At 35.5% G+C, this 18,702-nt stretch overlaps 2 protein-coding genes across 2 annotated transcripts in view; one reads left to right on the forward strand and one right to left on the reverse strand.

Moving 5' to 3' along the window:
* Positions 1-3,718: 3,718 nt before the first annotated feature.
* Positions 3,719-5,691, forward strand: LOC105678053 (uncharacterized). Its single transcript, XM_012377051.2, has 4 exons — positions 3,719-4,836; positions 4,961-5,101; positions 5,197-5,322; positions 5,419-5,691. Exons 1-4 carry the CDS (start codon positions 4,597-4,599, stop codon positions 5,545-5,547), a joined length of 636 nt encoding a protein of 211 aa, XP_012232474.2. The 5' UTR covers positions 3,719-4,596; the 3' UTR covers positions 5,548-5,691.
* Positions 5,692-11,675: 5,984 nt separating this feature from the next.
* The window catches only part of Ddr (discoidin domain-containing receptor 2), a 198,787-nt gene continuing 191,760 nt past the window's right edge, over positions 11,676-18,702 (reverse strand). Inside the window, exons 19-20 of the mRNA XM_067348003.1 lie at positions 18,115-18,264; positions 11,676-17,354 (exon numbers count right to left, since the gene is read on the reverse strand). Coding sequence (XP_067204104.1) covers positions 17,193-17,354; positions 18,115-18,264 — 312 coding nt within the window. The 3' untranslated portion in view covers positions 11,676-17,192. The remainder of the gene's footprint in view (positions 17,355-18,114; positions 18,265-18,702) is intronic.

Genomic DNA, 18,702 nt, shown 5'->3' on the forward strand with positions numbered 1-18,702 from the left:
CACCGGTATTAACTTACGTTCAATAAAATTACAACCGACAAACGCAATTTATTTAACGTTATTTGCAAATTTTATCTCGCAGCTTTATTTGAAAGAAAATGCAATATACAACCAACCAAAAGACAAATTTTTTTTAATAATAGCAAAAATAATCGTTGCATAAAGTTCACGACGTTCCGCGAATTCTTTATTATTTTTAAAATATAAACTAACATTTTTTAGAAACTCTGGCCTATTTAAATTTTAAGTTAAATTTTGTTTTTTCATAGTCTCTTTTCTGTTCCTCCCTTTTACGTCGTTCCGCTTTCAGGCCATAACTTTGTCCTTCTCTAGCCCCAGCTGTTCTCTCCGACTTCTCTTTAACTCTTAAATTATACGAATATCCTACAGTCCTCATACGCGTTATAGAGTGTCTTTTTGGTCTTTTTCTGTGTGCATGTGTGTCACTAACGCGAGCAGAGTCTCAAGAAAGAAATACTGTCGTGATATATTCGTTCGCACTAAAATGAGTGAAATACTTTTTAGTTTACACTTTTTTCACGTCAATGTTAAAGTTAAAAAACACTATTGAGGATAAATATATAATTATAATGTTTATTTGAGAATATAAAATTGAAAATGAAAGCGCATATTACACTTTCATACAAAGTTACAATATGCAACAAAAAGCGGTACACAAACAGCATGTGATATGTCTTTTTTTTCTTTGTATCTATAAGCACAAAACAATCGTACAAATATTTTGAAAATTTGCGAAAAATGAACATTTTTTAACAATTTGATATCGCACAGTAAAACGAGTTGTTTTTAGCAGATTGATATTAAAGTTGATATTGCATAGTTCAACGTCGTTTGATCCAAAATTAATTAAGCATAGTTCTCTCTCGAGTCCGTGGGTATGAAAAAAAGATATTCCACCCATCAGTGTATGAATTTCATTAAGCTGTCTCCATTGGAACTGATTTTAGCTTTCATTTAGCTATATTGGTTGGAACTTTGCGAAGCAGCTATTGATGAAGTTATAACTGTGTTTCATATTCACGTATATCACGTATATACATCCGCACGCAACACTATATACCCGATACATTCGACTTCATTGTCGAGTACACCGGGCCCGTAGGAACTTTGCGAAGATCTCCCCGCGATCCGTCGGATCGACGGGGAGTCTTTGTCCGCCTTTGTTTGGTATCGTATCAACATCCGCATCTCCGACAGCAGAGATTCCTCTATAGCGGCTCGTGTTACGTGTGTATGCGATAAACGGCATTCACGGCTTTCGTTTTCAATGAGCGACAATCGCTGTAAGAGCAGTCTCGTTTATTCACGGATGTACTACTTACTGCTTGGTCATTGAGCAGCAAACTCTGCTGAGAGGCAGACAATAGCGAATGTGTCTTTGCTGATGTGTGAGGTGAATGCGAGAATAGGCTTCTAAACAGTTTTCTTTGCGGAACAAAAACGGAATTGTTCGATTTCGAATGTAACTGTAATTGATACATTCTACCATTGATGTTTGAAAAAGGCTCAGGGTTTTTTTTTTTTATTAGATAACTTAAACTGTGTCAATTATCTCATGATAGCTTATGTAATCTAACGAATCGGGTTGCATAAATTTTTTACAAACGCGATGTTACGTACACAATCAATAAAGCGTGATGTTTGGCACGACAATGAAAAATAACCAAGTTTTATCAAGAGATAAACGGAGTCCGGCGTATGGTGTGCGGATTGAGTTAATTTAGTAGAGTAATCGTGAATGGACGGAGAAGTGAAAAACATCTCGTTGCAGAAACACACGCCATGTATCCGTCTCGTTGTTTTCAGAGAACAAAACGATCGTATGATATTTATCCGCTATATATCGTTTTAATTGAAATTTACATGAAGCAAAAAATTACATTGTGCTCATGCAATTGTTCGAATTGACGGGATTTTACGATCCTCCTGAAATTTACGCATGTATCATAAAATTGTACATGTCGTCTCTGCCCTGCCCTTTATTTTATCTTTTTCGCATTTTGCGTACGTTACATATTACTGTACGATAAAATTGCTTTTCACTTTGTATCATATTTTATATCCCAAAGTTTTTATAGAGAGATATTGTCAATATAAAATCGATATCATATCAATATAGGTATATAGATATTGTATGCTACTCTGAGAAGTAGAACGAGGATCAGATAAGCGCGACAAGAATTTCATTTGTGTACTGAAAAGAGTTAAAATTTAAAGCTTACTCGCTGCCGTTATCGATCGCGTCTCCGACGGAAGTTTTTTCAAAATATTATTTATCTAATTTTTGCGCTTCTTACATGTTAAGCAATATCTCAAAATTCTCTCACATACATTGATATAATATTATTCTCTGTGATGTTTAAATGACTGATAGAAAAAAAACTTTTTATCTTGTAGAAGAGTCTTCTGACTGCAAATAAAACTCAGCAGCGCGAAAGAATGCGATATTCGATCCGTTGATCATTCTCACGACAATTCCGCGGCTTTTTAAAGTTCGGAAAATATAGCCGAGTGAGTGGCGCGCAGAATGAGAACTTCTGTATCTTCCGTTTATTTCTGCGGCGTCGAAAGTCTGCTCACGTTCTCATCCGTTAAGCTACTTCCTCGACGAGCAAACATCCAATAATTCCGTTCGTGCTTTTTTCCGTTTGTAAAACGAAGCGTCATGGTTAAGACAGATTCCCACAAGATTCGATTGCTCTCTGATGATACATGAAGCGGATATATTTTTTAAAATGCATATGAATAATGCTTGGAGAAATGAATATATTAGCACAATCAGCAGTTAAAGTACTGCAATTACAACTTACGTATAAATTTATAATGCTCTAATGCAGGAATTTTTAAGTTGTCCATTATTTTTTAATTCTATTTATTTCTGTTTTTTTTTTTTTTTTTTTTTTTTTATTATACAATATAATACACCGTGCATTCAAATTAAATGAAATAACGTATAATATATCCTATGTGTGTCTCTTTTCCTCTTCGTTACACCGAAGCAGCAGGTGCAAACGGCACAAGCAGCCGTTGTTACTTTCAAATTAAGAAAATTAATGTGGACGCGAGTCTGGTACTTCACAAAATCCCTTCCCTCCCCCTATGTCGTGTATTCTCCAATATATAATAAAACCCGCGGGTGCAGTTGGCCTAGCACCGAGCTAACTGGGGTCATTACGGATTATTATTGGTTCGGCGACGTTTAATATAATTCATTACCGTATGTGTATGTGTATGTTAAGAATATATTACCGCGCAACTTTGCTTTTTTTCTTTTTTTTTTTCGTTTCCAATAAACATCGAAGAGGAGTGCGATGCAAGTCGCCTCCATTTCCCGGCACGCATTGGAATGCAGACAATCATAAAAACCGAATATTTGCATCGAAATATTTAGGTGGATACGTTACGTCTCTGTTTTAACGGGAACGAGTACAGAATATTTTGTGATACGTAGTGATTGAAGTAAATAACATTTTAGAATCTCTCCAAACAGCGAGTATTCGATACGCGGCCGCGTATGACATGAGAGCGAGAGCGCGTTTGCCTGGAAATTTCGGTTTGCCGTTATTCGACCACGTCAAAATAAATTATAAACAACGCCGAGTAATGCAACACTGTGCGACTTCGCGTGTCGCTTACTCGGCGGAGATTAGCTAAATTTAGCGCGTTTTACCGGTGACTTTCGCGCGCGCTTCTAACGGCAGATTGTATATTATAGCGATATATTTAACGACCCTTTCTGTACTCCCGCTTTCTGGCGACGGGTGGAAATGAAATTTTCCAGCGTTACAACGAATTGGTTATTGCCACGAGTGATATTTCCTACGGTACACGCGCGGGAATTTACAGCTACCATAAGCGATCGATTATCTTTCGCTGCAACGTAGCGGCAGCATCCGTCCGTGCAATTGTATGAGAGTTCAGTAGTAAATATAGTTTAAGTAATAGTCAGATAACCTGACTACAATCTTCCAGAAAAAAACTTTGAAAGGTACGAAAAATTTTGAGAAATGTCAAATAATACCAACAGTGATATTTTTCTGTTTATTTAAGAAGCATCGTGTGTTTATATTTGACATCTTTCTTTATTGTAATTTGACAATCGCATGACTTGTTTCTTGATACGAGAAATTTGATACTAAATGCGATATTCTTTATTCTGAAAACGGATATTTCATGTTCTATTTCAGATTTGCGATATTAGATCAATTGTTTGACGTTTTGTTCAATATACTCTACGATATCGTTGATTTAATATTATGATGTATTCTGAGAGTGACACAGATTAGACAAGTCTAATTTTTTATTCAATTCTATTTAAATATGCTAAAACATAGATTAGACAAACGTGTTGTAATTATTGCGCTGCTTAAGAAAAAGTTCTGCAATTAATTTCACACGATATGATTGATCACGCAATATTACGCAATATGCGAACAATTTACATTGAAAGATAACATATGTATGTGCGTGTGTGTGCTGTGTGCAGCAATTCTTTTTTTATTTATTATAATTATACTGAGGTGTGATTGAATAAAATTGAGCTCTGTTAGCAAATTTCGATCACTCTGGTATAAGATGACTCAGCTTTTCAAGGACACGATCGTTCGACGACAAATTGTACATAATAAAGTATACACAAGACAGTATATAAAGTACAGCACACAGCTGTTCCGGTCATTCTCACGCGTTATGTCGCGAATCGACGTCCTGACAATAAGTAGTATAGGTACTTATAAGTTGTGTTACCGAAAAACGAAGACTAAAATGTTTGGATCAATTTTCGTATTTTTTCTTTTTGCCATGGTTTTGGCCTCCGTAAGTAATTTTAATTTTAATAATTTCTATATTACTGGCGTAAAAAAAGATTTATTTCTAGTGATTAAATTCTGTAAGTGTCAAATTTTGTTTGAATGTTTAATGCTTTGTCATTTGATGTTAGGAGACGAACTTGAACAGGTCGGATCTGAAGTGCGAGGGAACTGCTTACCATAACGTGTCTGTTTCTGCATATTATTGTCCATGGTGTATCGGCAAACGCAATCATAAAGACATTCGAGGAATACTTGCGCGTCCTTTACAGGTACCGTGACGCAAACACAATATAGCATTGAACGCGAAAATAATTTGCAAATACGATTTGCATTATTCTTTCTACTATATTAAAATTCGTTTTAGAAGTACCTCGATAATCGCGGTAAATTTGTCACTGTCGCTGGTAACATAAATTCTGGTATTTCTTACGGAACGAAAGTATGCATAGAAGAGTTAAACGAGCACTTTGGGATGCGTATTCCGCTGGAGGTGCGTAACCATATCTGTTACATTATATTTTAGGCTTGACAGTGATATTTCTATTTGTCGCATATTTGCGTATATTGAATATTTACTCTATCATAGATAAGAGACCAGATTATTGGTGGAAGAAAAGACGTTCAACTCGATTTCTCGGGATTGGAAATTTGCGTCAACAACGTGATAGACTCATTAAATTCCATTTTTGATAGTCGTGTTACTATTTATGTATAATGATTAGACGAAAATTATGTATATAATTGTCAAGTAGCAATTATATTAAATTATTATTTTACAAGTGATGTAACAGACAAGACATAATGACAAGCATATTAATGACTGTAATATAGAATTGAATTAAATCATATTTTAAAATTGCTTGGTTTATTTCTCTAAAAATATAGAATAAACAAATTTAGCAAAGAGACATATGTAGTATGATATTATGATAATGTAGATTTTTAATACTTACGCAGTCAAAATCCATAAAATCATGAATCTTAGATATAATATTCGTTAACATACCTGTTGTTGATTCATTTCGAAATCGTAGTTTATAACCTTTCTGATTGCGAGTGATAGAAACATTTTGGTTACGTTTTTTACTTTGAAAATAATTCTTATTATTTGGATTGCGACCAATGAGGCCACAATTGAATCATTGTGCAAAGACGATCTCAAAGACGGAACATGCAGTTTGTCAGGTTTGCCTATGTCCAAAAAAGCTGTAATTACTCTTTATTTGTCCGTTCTGTACTACAGGAGAGATCAAATTAATTACAGCGTCCACTGCGTTACAGCGCTCTCTTTGTGTTCGATCAAACGGATAGAGAAACATTAGAGAAATATATTGAAAAATATTAACGTAAATATAAACATAAACGTTTCCGTCTTCGCTCACTAAGAAGTTACAGCCAATATCGGCCCATTGTTTATTGACGATATGATAATTCTTGAAACACAATTATTACGAAGCACAGATCCATGCAATTTATTAAAACGTAAAATAAAAAAAAGATAGAAACACGTCTATCTTCTTAATAGAAGACACATCTATTTTGTATTGAAATATTGTTTGGTCGTTTCGTTGCGAGGAATTAAATGTTAAAAGTGCTGAAATAAAATTGATCTAGCAATGCTACCTTCAAATTGTATTTTTAAACATGTTAGATATCAAAATCATACAATTTATTAAACTGTTACACTGAGAGTTGTCTAATATAGACCGAAACGTTTGCATTATTGTAAAATAATTTGGGTTTCCGCGCTTATAATTGATTTTTGCCCTGTTCTATTATAACAGCTATCCAATTGTTTAAATTACTAGAGCTTCCATTTGACGTAAAGCGATATTTTTTATTCGGCGGATAAATTGGATTGATAAGATAATATATACTGACAGTATATATATATCAAAATTCGTCATATTTCGTTACTTCTTTCATTATTTTGGTAAACAGTGATACACGAAAACTAAAAAAAAAAAAAAGAAATATCAAACAGTTATATTTATCAGACTATACACCGGAAAACGAGAGAAATTTAATAATAGATCGGCAATATCATTGTTACGCATTTTAAACGCTCGTATTATACTCGAAAACACGCAGCGTTCGAACACTACGATGTGAATCGTGCAAATTTGACGCAATTTTTCCTGTCTGAATGCCGTTTTCAGCATGGGTAACAATTCCCATTTATAACGAAAATTATTCGCTCGCTGGTAGCGATAACGAGACGCGAATAATAGGAGAGTAACTGATATCATGGAAACGTAACAATTTAGCTAGCCAATCCATCTTCGTGCATTGAACACATTTAGTAATAATTATTAGCCGTGCAATATAAAAACGTGAGAATTAATCATTTTAATCGTTTACATGTGTTGAAAAAAAAAAAAAAACTTCGAGAAATTATTATTTGCGGTCGAAAACAACTTTCTCGAATTTTTATTGTAAAATATCGAACCATATATAGAATACAGATTTATTGTTATTTACAATAAATGGTAACATTTCTATTATTTTGAAAATATCAGTGAATTGTTACATATAAAATAAAGTACAAATAAAGTGCATACATTAAATGTGGTTTTATGAAACAATGTTGCCGACTCATCGAGTTATATTTATCTTTGTGATAAACAATATCGAAGTAATATAGAATATGCGTGGATATTAGATTATTCCAAAATGTGCGATAATCTACGCCTAATTTCCTTGATTAAGTTGATTAGATTCTAGGATACATAATTATGTAAAGCCATGGCTGGATCTCCGTAGTAGTGGGAGCCAACCTACCCTGTATTGATTGTGCAGGATCGACTGGAGCGGAGCAATCCTTCATTCCCTCGTCGCTACCTTGGGGCCGAGTTTCCGGGTTGTTATCGTACGTTGTCGGGAACGTAGTATCCCGCCGTTCATAATCCCGCAGGACAACGGCAGTGGTAAGGGCAGGACCACGGGTGAAATGTTTCATGGTGGATTAGCATCAATCGTGTCTTTCTGCTTTCTTCGAGCAGAGTAATCGTAGCGCGCGAAATAGAAATATGTCTGCATAATAAAAAGCAAATTACACGAGAAGAGCGTTGGAACAGTTGAAAAAGCGCTGTTTTTTTCAACCAAAAATAGGAGAGATAAATTCCGTCATTTTGACTGTAGCTCTCGATGTATGTATAATATTGTATATATCTGGACGCTCGACGCTTTTACAAACCGAGCACTTGTTCTTGGTATTTTTGTCGTTTCTGCTATCTTTTTATAACAACTTAATAGAGTACTTGCAGCTTTTTTTAGATTAGCGTGATACTTTTTTTATTAGAGAAAAAACGCTATAGAATAATTTTTAATGCGGATTTCTATTACTGGAGAATATTCTTGTTTCAATTAGTATGATGAACCTTTTCCTATTTCTTACGCAAAGTATATTATTGATAGAATATAAGTATTGTATTTTTGATACGAATGTGATACCAAATGTTTCTTTGCTGACATCTGAAAATATACTGACAAGTTGAATATTAATTCTTATTAATATTCAAATATTCATTGTACGTTACTTGGCTAATATTAGAGATGAGCAAAAACAGATATTACAATAATATAAGAAGGATCTTGTAAGTTTTGTCAGAATTTGAGACGACAAAAAGATATTGAGTTTCCAACAAGGATAACTAAATTTCTGCTGAAATCTGTTTTTTTGACGTAACGTTTAGATTATTATCATTATATACGCGAGATTATTTGATATAATTATTGTATTCTTTGTCGATAATATCTCTATGTAGAAATTATATCTATATAGAGTCCAGAAATTTTTAAAAATCTTATCTAATTTGTGTCTAAGATGGCGGGCAATTTTTTAAAAATTGATCGGATTTGCCTGAAACTTGTTACTCGGGGGTTTTTGGGGTCGTTGAATCTGAATATGATATTAAAATTCCAAAATTAGGATATCGAGTTGGTTAGACATATTAGTTCTCCCATTCTGAATTTTGGAAAATTTATCAGGATTTGCCCGCCATCTTGGATCCGCCATTTTGAACTTTTTTATTTTGACCACAGATTCGGATTCAACGACCTCAAAAACCTTGGTATACTCACTGATAGTCATATTGAATTAAGTTAGGTTTTTTTATTTGAGATGTCCGTATACCGGTCATGATGCAAGTGGTACGATTTGTATATTGCTCATATACTGTAGAGGAGGTAAAAAATGTTTTTAGAAAAAATGAAAACATACGTGTTCACTATTTTTTCATGCTTTATAAGTGTGCAAAGTTTCATTTCGATTGGTGAGTGACAGTTGGGTAGCTTTATTTGTTAGTAATTTTTACCAAGTTTGGATTATTATAACCAATCCTTTTTTTCAATGTAGGTAAACTTGTGAGATGTATTTAGTAATGCATGCTTTAAAATTATTTGGTTGTTATTATTAATAATAATAATAATATTTGGTAAACATAATATTTGGTAAACATAATATTTGGTAATAATTACAAATATTTTAAAAGAGCAAATTTTGCGTTTAGTTGAGCTAACTAAATTACATAGTATTTATTATCGAAAAGTTTGATGATAATCAGCGAAGAATTTGATAATTAATACTAAATTGTCTTAAGAGCATTATCTGATTGATTTGCTGACAGTTACTACATTATTTGGTAAGTATTACTAAATCAGAGATTACGACGTAAAGAATAATCTCTGATTTAGTAATACTTAATTTTTTAGTAATGGTTTAGTAATAATTACCAAATTATTTGACATTTATTACAAAATCATTTAGTAACTATAACTAAATGATTTAGTAAGTATTAACCAATTTTTTAGTTATGGTTTAGTAATAATTACCAAATTATTTGACATTTATCACAAAATTATTTAGTAACTATAACTAAATGATTTAGTAAGTATTAATATTTTGAACTTTTTTATTTTGACCACAGATTTGGATTCAACGACCCCAAAAACCTTGGTATACTCACTCAGTCATATTGAATTAAGTTAGGTTTTTTTATTTGAGATGTCCGTATACCGGTCATGATGCAAGTGGTACGATTTGTATATTGCCCATATACTGTAGAGGGGGTAAAAAGTGTTTTTAGGAAAAATGAAAACATACGTGTTCACTATTTTTTCATGCTTTATAAGTGTGCAAAGTTTCATTCTGATTGGTGAGTGACAGTTGGGTAGCTTTACTTGTGAGTTTACTTGATTATAATTATTTGGAGTGTCGGGAATTGACATATAAAAACATATAAAAATTTAAATCAAATATATCTCTTGATTTGCACACATCTATTTGCAATAAAATTAGTGGATACAATAATAATAATAATGTTGAAAACATGAAAACCTTCCAACAGCCTTTCATCCTACTCACACCCGATTTATTAATTGCCCCTTCGCGTTGCGGGTCGTCGAAATACTTGAGGGGAAATGAGTATCCTGTCGTACATAATCTGATCGGACGGGGGAAAATTCGAAGGCGCGGGCGAAGTGTTTCGCATCGGATTAACATCTCGAGCCTTCTCACATCTTGCCCCTTAGTTCTCCCTTGCCCGCAGGGTCACAAAGCACACGCGATACAAGTATTGTAGTGCCTTGCTCGCGCTCGCTCTGTAGAGCTTATCAGATACCCAGCCATATCGTGCAAATCCATCGTGATGCCATCTCGATAAAGACTATTCGAAGAAATAACTACATGGCAAAGCCGGTGTTCAAATTATACACGCACTCTGTTGTGGCTCTTTGTCAACGACGGTATCGCTCGGTGCGTGTCGCCACAAGGAATCGTTGATGGCTCAAACGCAATTCGTTTCCATTAACTGTTTCAGTAAAAAAAGTTTACGACAGCGGAACTGATAAAAGAGAAAGTAATAATTTATCGTGTACTCGCATCGATATAGCGACGGGCGTAGTTTAAAAGAAACACGACACTGCCATTGATGCCGATCCAATTCGTTGAACCGATTTGATTGATTTAAAGTTGTTTGAAGTGGCCACGAACGTTTTTCGCGAAATTTCAACGATACGCGTTGGCGATTTATTGAAGAATTTAAGCCCGAAGTAAAATGGTCTGTCGAATAAAGGTGCTTTTTTAATTTTGGACGTACCGCAAACGACGAGCAATCGCGATATTACGTACAAATTCGTAATTTTACGACATTGCGAAGAGATTTCTTGCAAGAGAATTTAGTTGAAACAATATCTGCGTTGCATCGTAAGCCTACTTACATCGTGCAGCGGTAATGAATTGAAGCGACTTAATTAAAGGATGTTTTTGCTGAAAAAAAAAAGAATGCCTCAACGAATCGAGAAACTCGAGCGTGCAACCCGTTTAAATTAAAGGTGCGGGGAAAGGGAAAAGAAATAAGAAGAAATAAGAACGAATACCTCGAGATAATGGAAAGGTTGCGTCTGCAGATATAATTTACAGCGCAGCGACGTATTTTAGAAATATTGCTAGGGATATTACCGCAGTGGATATTTTACCTAATTCATATAATTACGTTTCGGCCGTGGAACCTCTCCGGAGAGTGGATATAATTTCAAAAGCTTATTAAAATTTGTGTAAAAAATGCGGGATTATGTTATTAAAATATAACATCATTTGCCCACATATTGCATAGTAAATGAATTTATGGCACGCTCGCGTTACGGAAGTTAATGTACAGTGGCCTTCTTGCGCGATATTATCGCGCATATCTGTGACAGGGTGACTTAACGCCGTCTCAAAAGCGGAGACACGTTATGACTAATGTACTTACCTTAGCCTCGTAGCTTCGTTCCATACATCAGGTAGACAATTGCGACAGGGATTGCGAGAGTAAGAAAGAGAGACCACAAACAGAACAAAAATCAAAGCGTTAAATGTTTATTGAAAACGAATCGCTATGTACAAATGTATTAAATACAGGTGCGTGACATTTATACAGAGTCGCGAGGGAAGAGAGGGACAGCCGGGAAGGTATTTCTGACCGCGTACAATAGTCAATATGTCCGCCGATAACAATAGATAACTGACCTGTACTAGCCGATGTGCGCACTCTGCTTATTTACAACCCATTTCGCCGTTTATATTTGCACGCAGAGATTGGCGTGCGCCATTTCGCCGCCTGCGTGTTTAGCAGCCTGGAACGATGATATTTGTCTAAAGTGTGGCTAGTGTGGTAATGGACAGAAAGAGGGAGAGAGAAAGAGGATGATAAAGAGGGAGGGAGAGCGCACGTACTTTACTTAAATTATTCGATTGGCAATGATAACAGATAAATGCACACGAAATATACGAATTCTTTGCGCGAAATAACCAATAAATTTATCGTTTTATGTCGTACAATGCAAGCATACGTTTTAAAATGTAATTCCAAATTTAAAAAATTTAATATTTTATACTTTTACAAGCGTTTGGAGAATAAAATATTTGAAAATATTAATTCATAAAAAGATAGCCCATAATTGTGGATTATGAACTATCTTTTTATATTCAGTTCTATAGCTTTTTGTATTCAGAGCGCAATTTTTATTTATTCACAAAAATTCATGTTACATTTGTAACAAAGAGAAATAATCATAAAATTTGCTTACACGTGTTTTTTGAACGAGTAAATGTGATTGCCGGAGATCAAAGAATAAGAATTCCAAATTCTCGATGCATTCGAATAACAATGGCGTGTACGCAACGCAAGAATTTAATTCGATTTGTTCTTCCAATTCATCCGATTCGATCGTGTATTTTAAGCAAAGATCGTGTCTCTCGGCCGATACCTCGATCGCGTTGAGAAACGAGCGCGAAGAATGAATAGTGAGGGAGGGCGGAGGACGAGTGGAAAAGGGTGAAAAAAGCACGGTCGTGTATTCCATAACGAAGGCAGCAGATATTAAATTCCATCGGCAAACGCGGAATCCGCGTGTACTCGGAGCGTCCGAGTTTCGACTTTTGTTTGCGTCTAACGGCGAGAGAGGCGAGCGTGCGATCGGGCCGCTGCCATTGGCTGCGTACGCATGAAAAATAGAGCTCGTTTGAGTTGGTAAAAGAGAAAACGCGTTGTTCAACGAAAATCAAACTTCCAGCGTACGTGGATACGCTCGAGTGATGCCCGAATAAATTGTGTAAATCTTTTTCGTTCGCCAGAGAAATATAGTAAAGTTCTTCTCTTCTCATTCAATTGTATTTCGTACCACTACCGACGTACACATTATGTAATATTGTCTTTTATGGCTTACTGACGTATATCAAACTGTGTTACTCGCTAGACAACTAATTGTGACATTCTGTTTCGAACAGAAATCTGATTAATTAAATTTCGCAAACAGTTTTCTCAGTTTACTACAAATTTTATTTAATTTCATATATTGCTCAATACGATTTAATCATGATCTACATACGAATTAATCATGATCTACATTACTCGAGAGGCTTTTGCAGCGAAAGGGTTCTTGATTTACGCGGCTTGATCCATTCTCGACTTACCTCGCCGGGTGCGCCCGTTCAATGAAACGTATGATGCGAAATCGGAGTCGATGCGTTTACAACAATTAGGATCTCGTTATTAAAAATTGTACAAAGTGTCTTTATTCACCAGTTTAATTACTGCTACGACGAGAATAAATAGTCGGCAGAGTTCATTCGATATTACGTTTATAATCTACAATGATTTTCACACGTATGTTTGCCCTCCCCTAATTATCCAGGGAGAATGCTTCCTACAGAAAGAATTGTTCACATGATTTATTAACATTAATTATCTTTTGAATTAAACAATGATATGTACTCGATATGTTGAATTTCTAATGATTGTGAAAAATATGTCAAAAGTTAAAGTTTTCTCGTCGTATAAAATAAGTCACATTTTCGGTAAATACTAATGATACCATTCACATATTTTATGCAATATTCTCATTTGAATAAATAAAAGCGATCGATGTACAAAAAGCTACGCGCGAACAATTCTAATTTTACACTTCTTTTTGTAGGAAGGAATATGTATAATGTAATTCGAATTACGTTCGATCGTGCAGGAAATTTCGGTCTCTAAAAATTACCACTACATTATATATTTCCGAGTGGTTATATTGTACATCGGCCCTGTAAAACGCACCTCTCGCAATCCTGCAGGATCGAACGTTCGATTTCAGATTCTCCGGCGATCATTCACAGTGAACATTTCTCGAAAGGTTGAACATGGGTATATAAAGAATCGAATTCGTAAAGATTCGTATCGATCGCTGGGCCTTGGATTAAGGTTGCGATAGATATCACTCGATATACTCATTTCGCTAAACGCAGTGGCAGTAATCCTTAAGTTTTATTGTTCTTAACTTTATATATTAAATTATCAACGTTATAGACAATATTATAAATTTATCATTTTCACAATTAAATCTTACGGTAAATCGAACGAAATCAAATGCAGTCGTGCAAAAGGTCCTTGATTCGTCGTTTATTTGTCGCCATTAAGATACGAAGACTTAGTTCTCTTAATCAAAATGTTAAATTTTTAATTGACGATTTGAATAATAATTAAAAAATTATGCAATCACATTTATTTTAAATACAATTTTTAGATATACGCTTTTAAAAGGATAAAATAATTTCGAATAATAATATATTTATAAAGAATTGAAACAGAAACAGACAAAGTTTGTACATATTATATTCGTTTAAGTATATTTTGAAAAAGAATTATTATTAGTAGTAAAATAGAATAATAAAAGAAATTTTTAAATAAACTCACATCTGAGGTTAAGAGCTAATGTGTAATCTTATCACTTTGGTTCACATAGATCTGTAGAAGCGAATTCTTCGAAATATACAGTAATAAAGGAACGAGAGGATCCTTTTGCGTAACTATTTAACCGTACACATTCATTGTTTATATGTTCTACTTTTAATTATCTTACAGATCACGAGCGCATGAGTGTGTCCTAGCCCGAATGAGGCTGCAATGTATAGAAATTTACGCGACGTTAGATTTTCTTGGACGTCACGAAATACCTCTGTCAATTCTTGCACAGCTATTTACCCTCCTTTCGCCATACGTCTCATGTAGAATCACTCTAACAAGTATATAAGTCTTTTCATTATGTCAAACTAATGATAGCCATTTACCTGGGAAATGCATTTCACCGTTGGAACACACGTGTCTGTACAAATAGAGAGATCAGAAGTTTGGAGAAGTGTGTTAATCGTACAAATTCGATCGACGAGGAATGCACAAATAATTAGACGCGTTCTATCAAACATTAATCTGTAAATCTGATTACGGATTTTATGCGCAACAAATCAAGCAAAAACATTTACCGGGTAAATCGCTCATCTCTATTCCACGCTATAAACTTAACGTCAGGTCACATGTGCTTCTCTTTTTTTTCCCTTCTAGAATCACGATACATTCAACTTATGGCTTTCGCCCGTACCGCGCGAAGGGGGCACAGGCGTAGTTTTGTGAATCGATAGGGCGTACGACCCCGAAACGATTATGCGATACGACCGTCAACAGACTGCCGGTCTTAGAATGATTTAATAATTTACAATGTTGATTAATCCTTTAACATTCTTTACACACTCTATATGAATTTATACTGCAACCTCTAATGGTATTGTCAAACATTTATGCACTTCGGCTAAGCGCATCTTAAGCTTAATAGTAGTTAAGAGAACTTAACGCAAATTCGCGGCTTAAGATTATTCCTTTTTCCGAATACTTCGAAAAATGCTTCTTGTACAGCACAACGATCTGATTAATTTAACAGAACGCTCCTCTCAAAACCCACTTCATAATTCTTTGTGCATTGATAAGCTCCTTGAAGCGACGTTCGTATAATTCTCTCAATACGCCACTACGACGAGTGTTCAATTAAAAAGTTAACGGAGAAGCGTCATTCGAGTGAATCGAAGGCAAGGATATTGGTCGCGCAATTAAACGACGATTGGATCAACGATAATTAGCCTGTCTTTACATTTGTCTCTTCGAACGATAGCTTTAAAAATAAAAACGGTAAAAGCTTCGCTTACGTCGAATGTCGGAAACACACTGATTAATATTACAGCCGATTCAATCGTATACACTCACAATAGATTTTGCTTTCGCTAAAAACAACAACTCGCTTAATTGTCTTAAAAATTGTATACATGTATATAGATCTATGTTTTTTGATAAAAAAAAAAACAAGTTTCTTTCACAAAACACACTGTATGTGAGACTGACATACAAAAGGCCCGAAAACGGATAACGTAATCCCACGTGAAAGTCGATGGACTCCGATCCCGGGTAAAGGATCACTTTTTTTTCCCCGAGGGTTGGAGTTTTGAAACGACTACGTTATTCGTCGGGGGAAATGTTACGTACCGTGCGCGATTTTCGCGTCCGATCAACGTATATCCCGAACGTGACGCGAGTGCCGTTACGGCGGGAATATCATAAGCTTGTTTGCTGACAGTATCAATTTCGGAACAGCGTATGTGCGATTTATCGAACGTGCTCCCCGCGTATTGCCGGCACTAGTAACGTTCCATTTCGTGTCGAATGCCGCGGATCAAAATCATAATCTATCCATTTCGATTGCACGAGTGTGGGATACGGCGCCGCGGATACGCGGGATCATTATCGCAATGCTATCCGCTTTGATCGACGCGTAACTTTTGCAGACCTAACAACGGCGGGAGAAAATGAAAAAGAAATTGCACGAAGACAAACCGGAAGATCTAGCGATATATCACATTAACCGAGCGCGTTTAATTGAACTCTCCCAAACGGATGTGTCAGCTAAATAATAACTTGACAGGTCGAAAACTAGTTTGCTTAAAAAAAAAAAAAAAGATTAACATTCCACGGCCAATATTCTCTAGATGATGTATACACCGATAAGATAGATGTCGATTCATTCTTGGCAGTATAACGATTCGTGTAGCTTTGATTCGTGTAAAGAAATCGTAAAAAAAAAGGCAAATTTTATACAGATAATGTCTTCGTAACACGGATGCTACGGTGATTTGTGCGATTCATACCGGTTATCGATTTAAAGTCACAGCGTTATTCACAGCGATGTATGGTGACGACCAAAAAGAACCTGATATTAATGTCGCGAACCGCGAAAAGTTCTGAACGCGATCAGCTCGTTAGCTTTCTACGCCTCTTTCTTGCACGTAGTATCATGTCATACAATGTCGGTTATCGTCGACACGGTGGACGCATATGACCGCGGGCCGTCACAAACGATTTACGTCCGTTCTAGCCGATTTATGGATCGTCACCCTAGGTACTAACTTGGTCTGACTTGGTCCAGCTTGGTCGATGAGGGGCAGTTCCACCAGTTGCCGTTTAGCTCTCCGATCATAGAAAGCCGGATGAGATTCCAGCCTTCCAGTTCTCTGTATCAGGTATCGTTCGACTCACCGGGCTTGTAGCCGAGGTTTTTCCGTTGCAGAAACAAATGAATCTCGCGGAAGGTTGGCCGGTCGACGTCGTTCCTTTGCCAGCACTCGCGCATCAAGTCGTAAATCTCTTTAGGGCAATTCTTTGGCAGCGGTAATATCATCTGTGCAAAATGAGTAAAAGTCGAGTCGGATTTTATTAGTTGCGTAAATATTGCAAACTAAATTTTATAATCATATGCAACAAACGCACGTAATAAATATATAAACGGTGTTTTCACGTGATAAAATAGAGAATATGATAGAATACAGATGATCGCGACATTTATCATTATATTAATGCGATACCATTAAAACAAAGCAGATAATATGATTAAAGAATATTTCGCATTCTCATAATTAATGATAAATATTTGTGGCCTGCAAAACCGAGAGAGCGGAATAACAATTCTTATAATAAGCGTGTTATTTCGAAGCATTGTCGACGTTGGAAATGCGAATACGACGGATTCGAGTGCGACGCAATATTTATCATGTTATATGCATTACTAGGCAAGTAGTTTTTCCATTTTCATGAAAGTGTCCTCGGTGAGGAAGTGACCCAGTTTTATAATTACGCATTCGGCACCGTGCGCATTTATTTAAATTTGTCTTTTTAAATACGTTAAACAGAATATTACAGAACTGTTTCTGGACGAGAAAAAAAAAAAAAAAAAAAAATAGAACAAATAATGAAGTAACGTTGTAAGAATGTACAGAGTAAGGTAATCAGAAGTCTGAAAGACGGAATAAATAGCGGCGTTCAAAGCTTTGAAAGCTTCGCGAGGCACTCGACGTGAAATCAAGTACTCAGTGCGCTCATTAAGTTAAGTACGTCGGACACAATGAGGGGAAAGATGTCGAAGAATTACGCTGTGCACTTACCCTTCGCTCATCCTCCTGATAAAAGTAAGTCGCGTTCTCCACTATTCGATGATCCGGAAATTCCTCGAAGGGTTGCTCCCGCGCGAACGTCAAGATTTCCCATAGCGTGACAGCGAACGCCCAGACGTCGCCCTTGCAGGTCTGCCTTCCCTGCGTAATATAAACATGCCAAAGAAAATTTAACAAAAGTTCGTTTGTTATGCACGTTACGCGTTTGTTGCGGCAACTTTTACGATTAGCAATTTAAGAGCGCTTGAAGTTTGTTATAGTCTGATATAATTGGATAAATGTTTTCTACAATACAACTTGCAATGCCTCTTACGTTGAAATCATATACAATTTCAGTTTCTTATCCATTTTGCGCAGATGTGCACGTGTGCGACCCCTAATAAGTAAAATGTTGACAATGTTGTCAGATTAACAGCAAATTAAATTAAATTTGACGACCAAATTTGATTAAATTAATATCAACCCGCCAATATTGCTAACATTTAATTATTTGGGCAGTTAATTATTAATAAAATAATATATATATTTAATAATATTTAATAATAACAGTATCAATGTAAATCAATTTTTTTCGAAATA

Source organism: Linepithema humile, chromosome 1, assembly GCF_040581485.1.
Source record: "Linepithema humile isolate Giens D197 chromosome 1, Lhum_UNIL_v1.0, whole genome shotgun sequence".
Lineage (NCBI taxonomy): Eukaryota > Metazoa > Arthropoda > Insecta > Hymenoptera > Formicidae > Linepithema > Linepithema humile.

Excerpts from the sequence above, each read along its gene's own strand:
- LOC105678053 (XM_012377051.2), top strand. The coding sequence starts at position 4,597 with ATGACTCAGCTTTTCAAGGACACGATCGTTCGACGACAAATTGTACAT. Across the intron at positions 5,102-5,196 it reads TACTTGCGCGTCCTTTACAG|AAGTACCTCGATAATCGCGG; the intron begins GTACCGTGACGC and ends AATTCGTTTTAG. Across the intron at positions 5,323-5,418 it reads GGATGCGTATTCCGCTGGAG|ATAAGAGACCAGATTATTGG; the intron begins GTGCGTAACCAT and ends ACTCTATCATAG.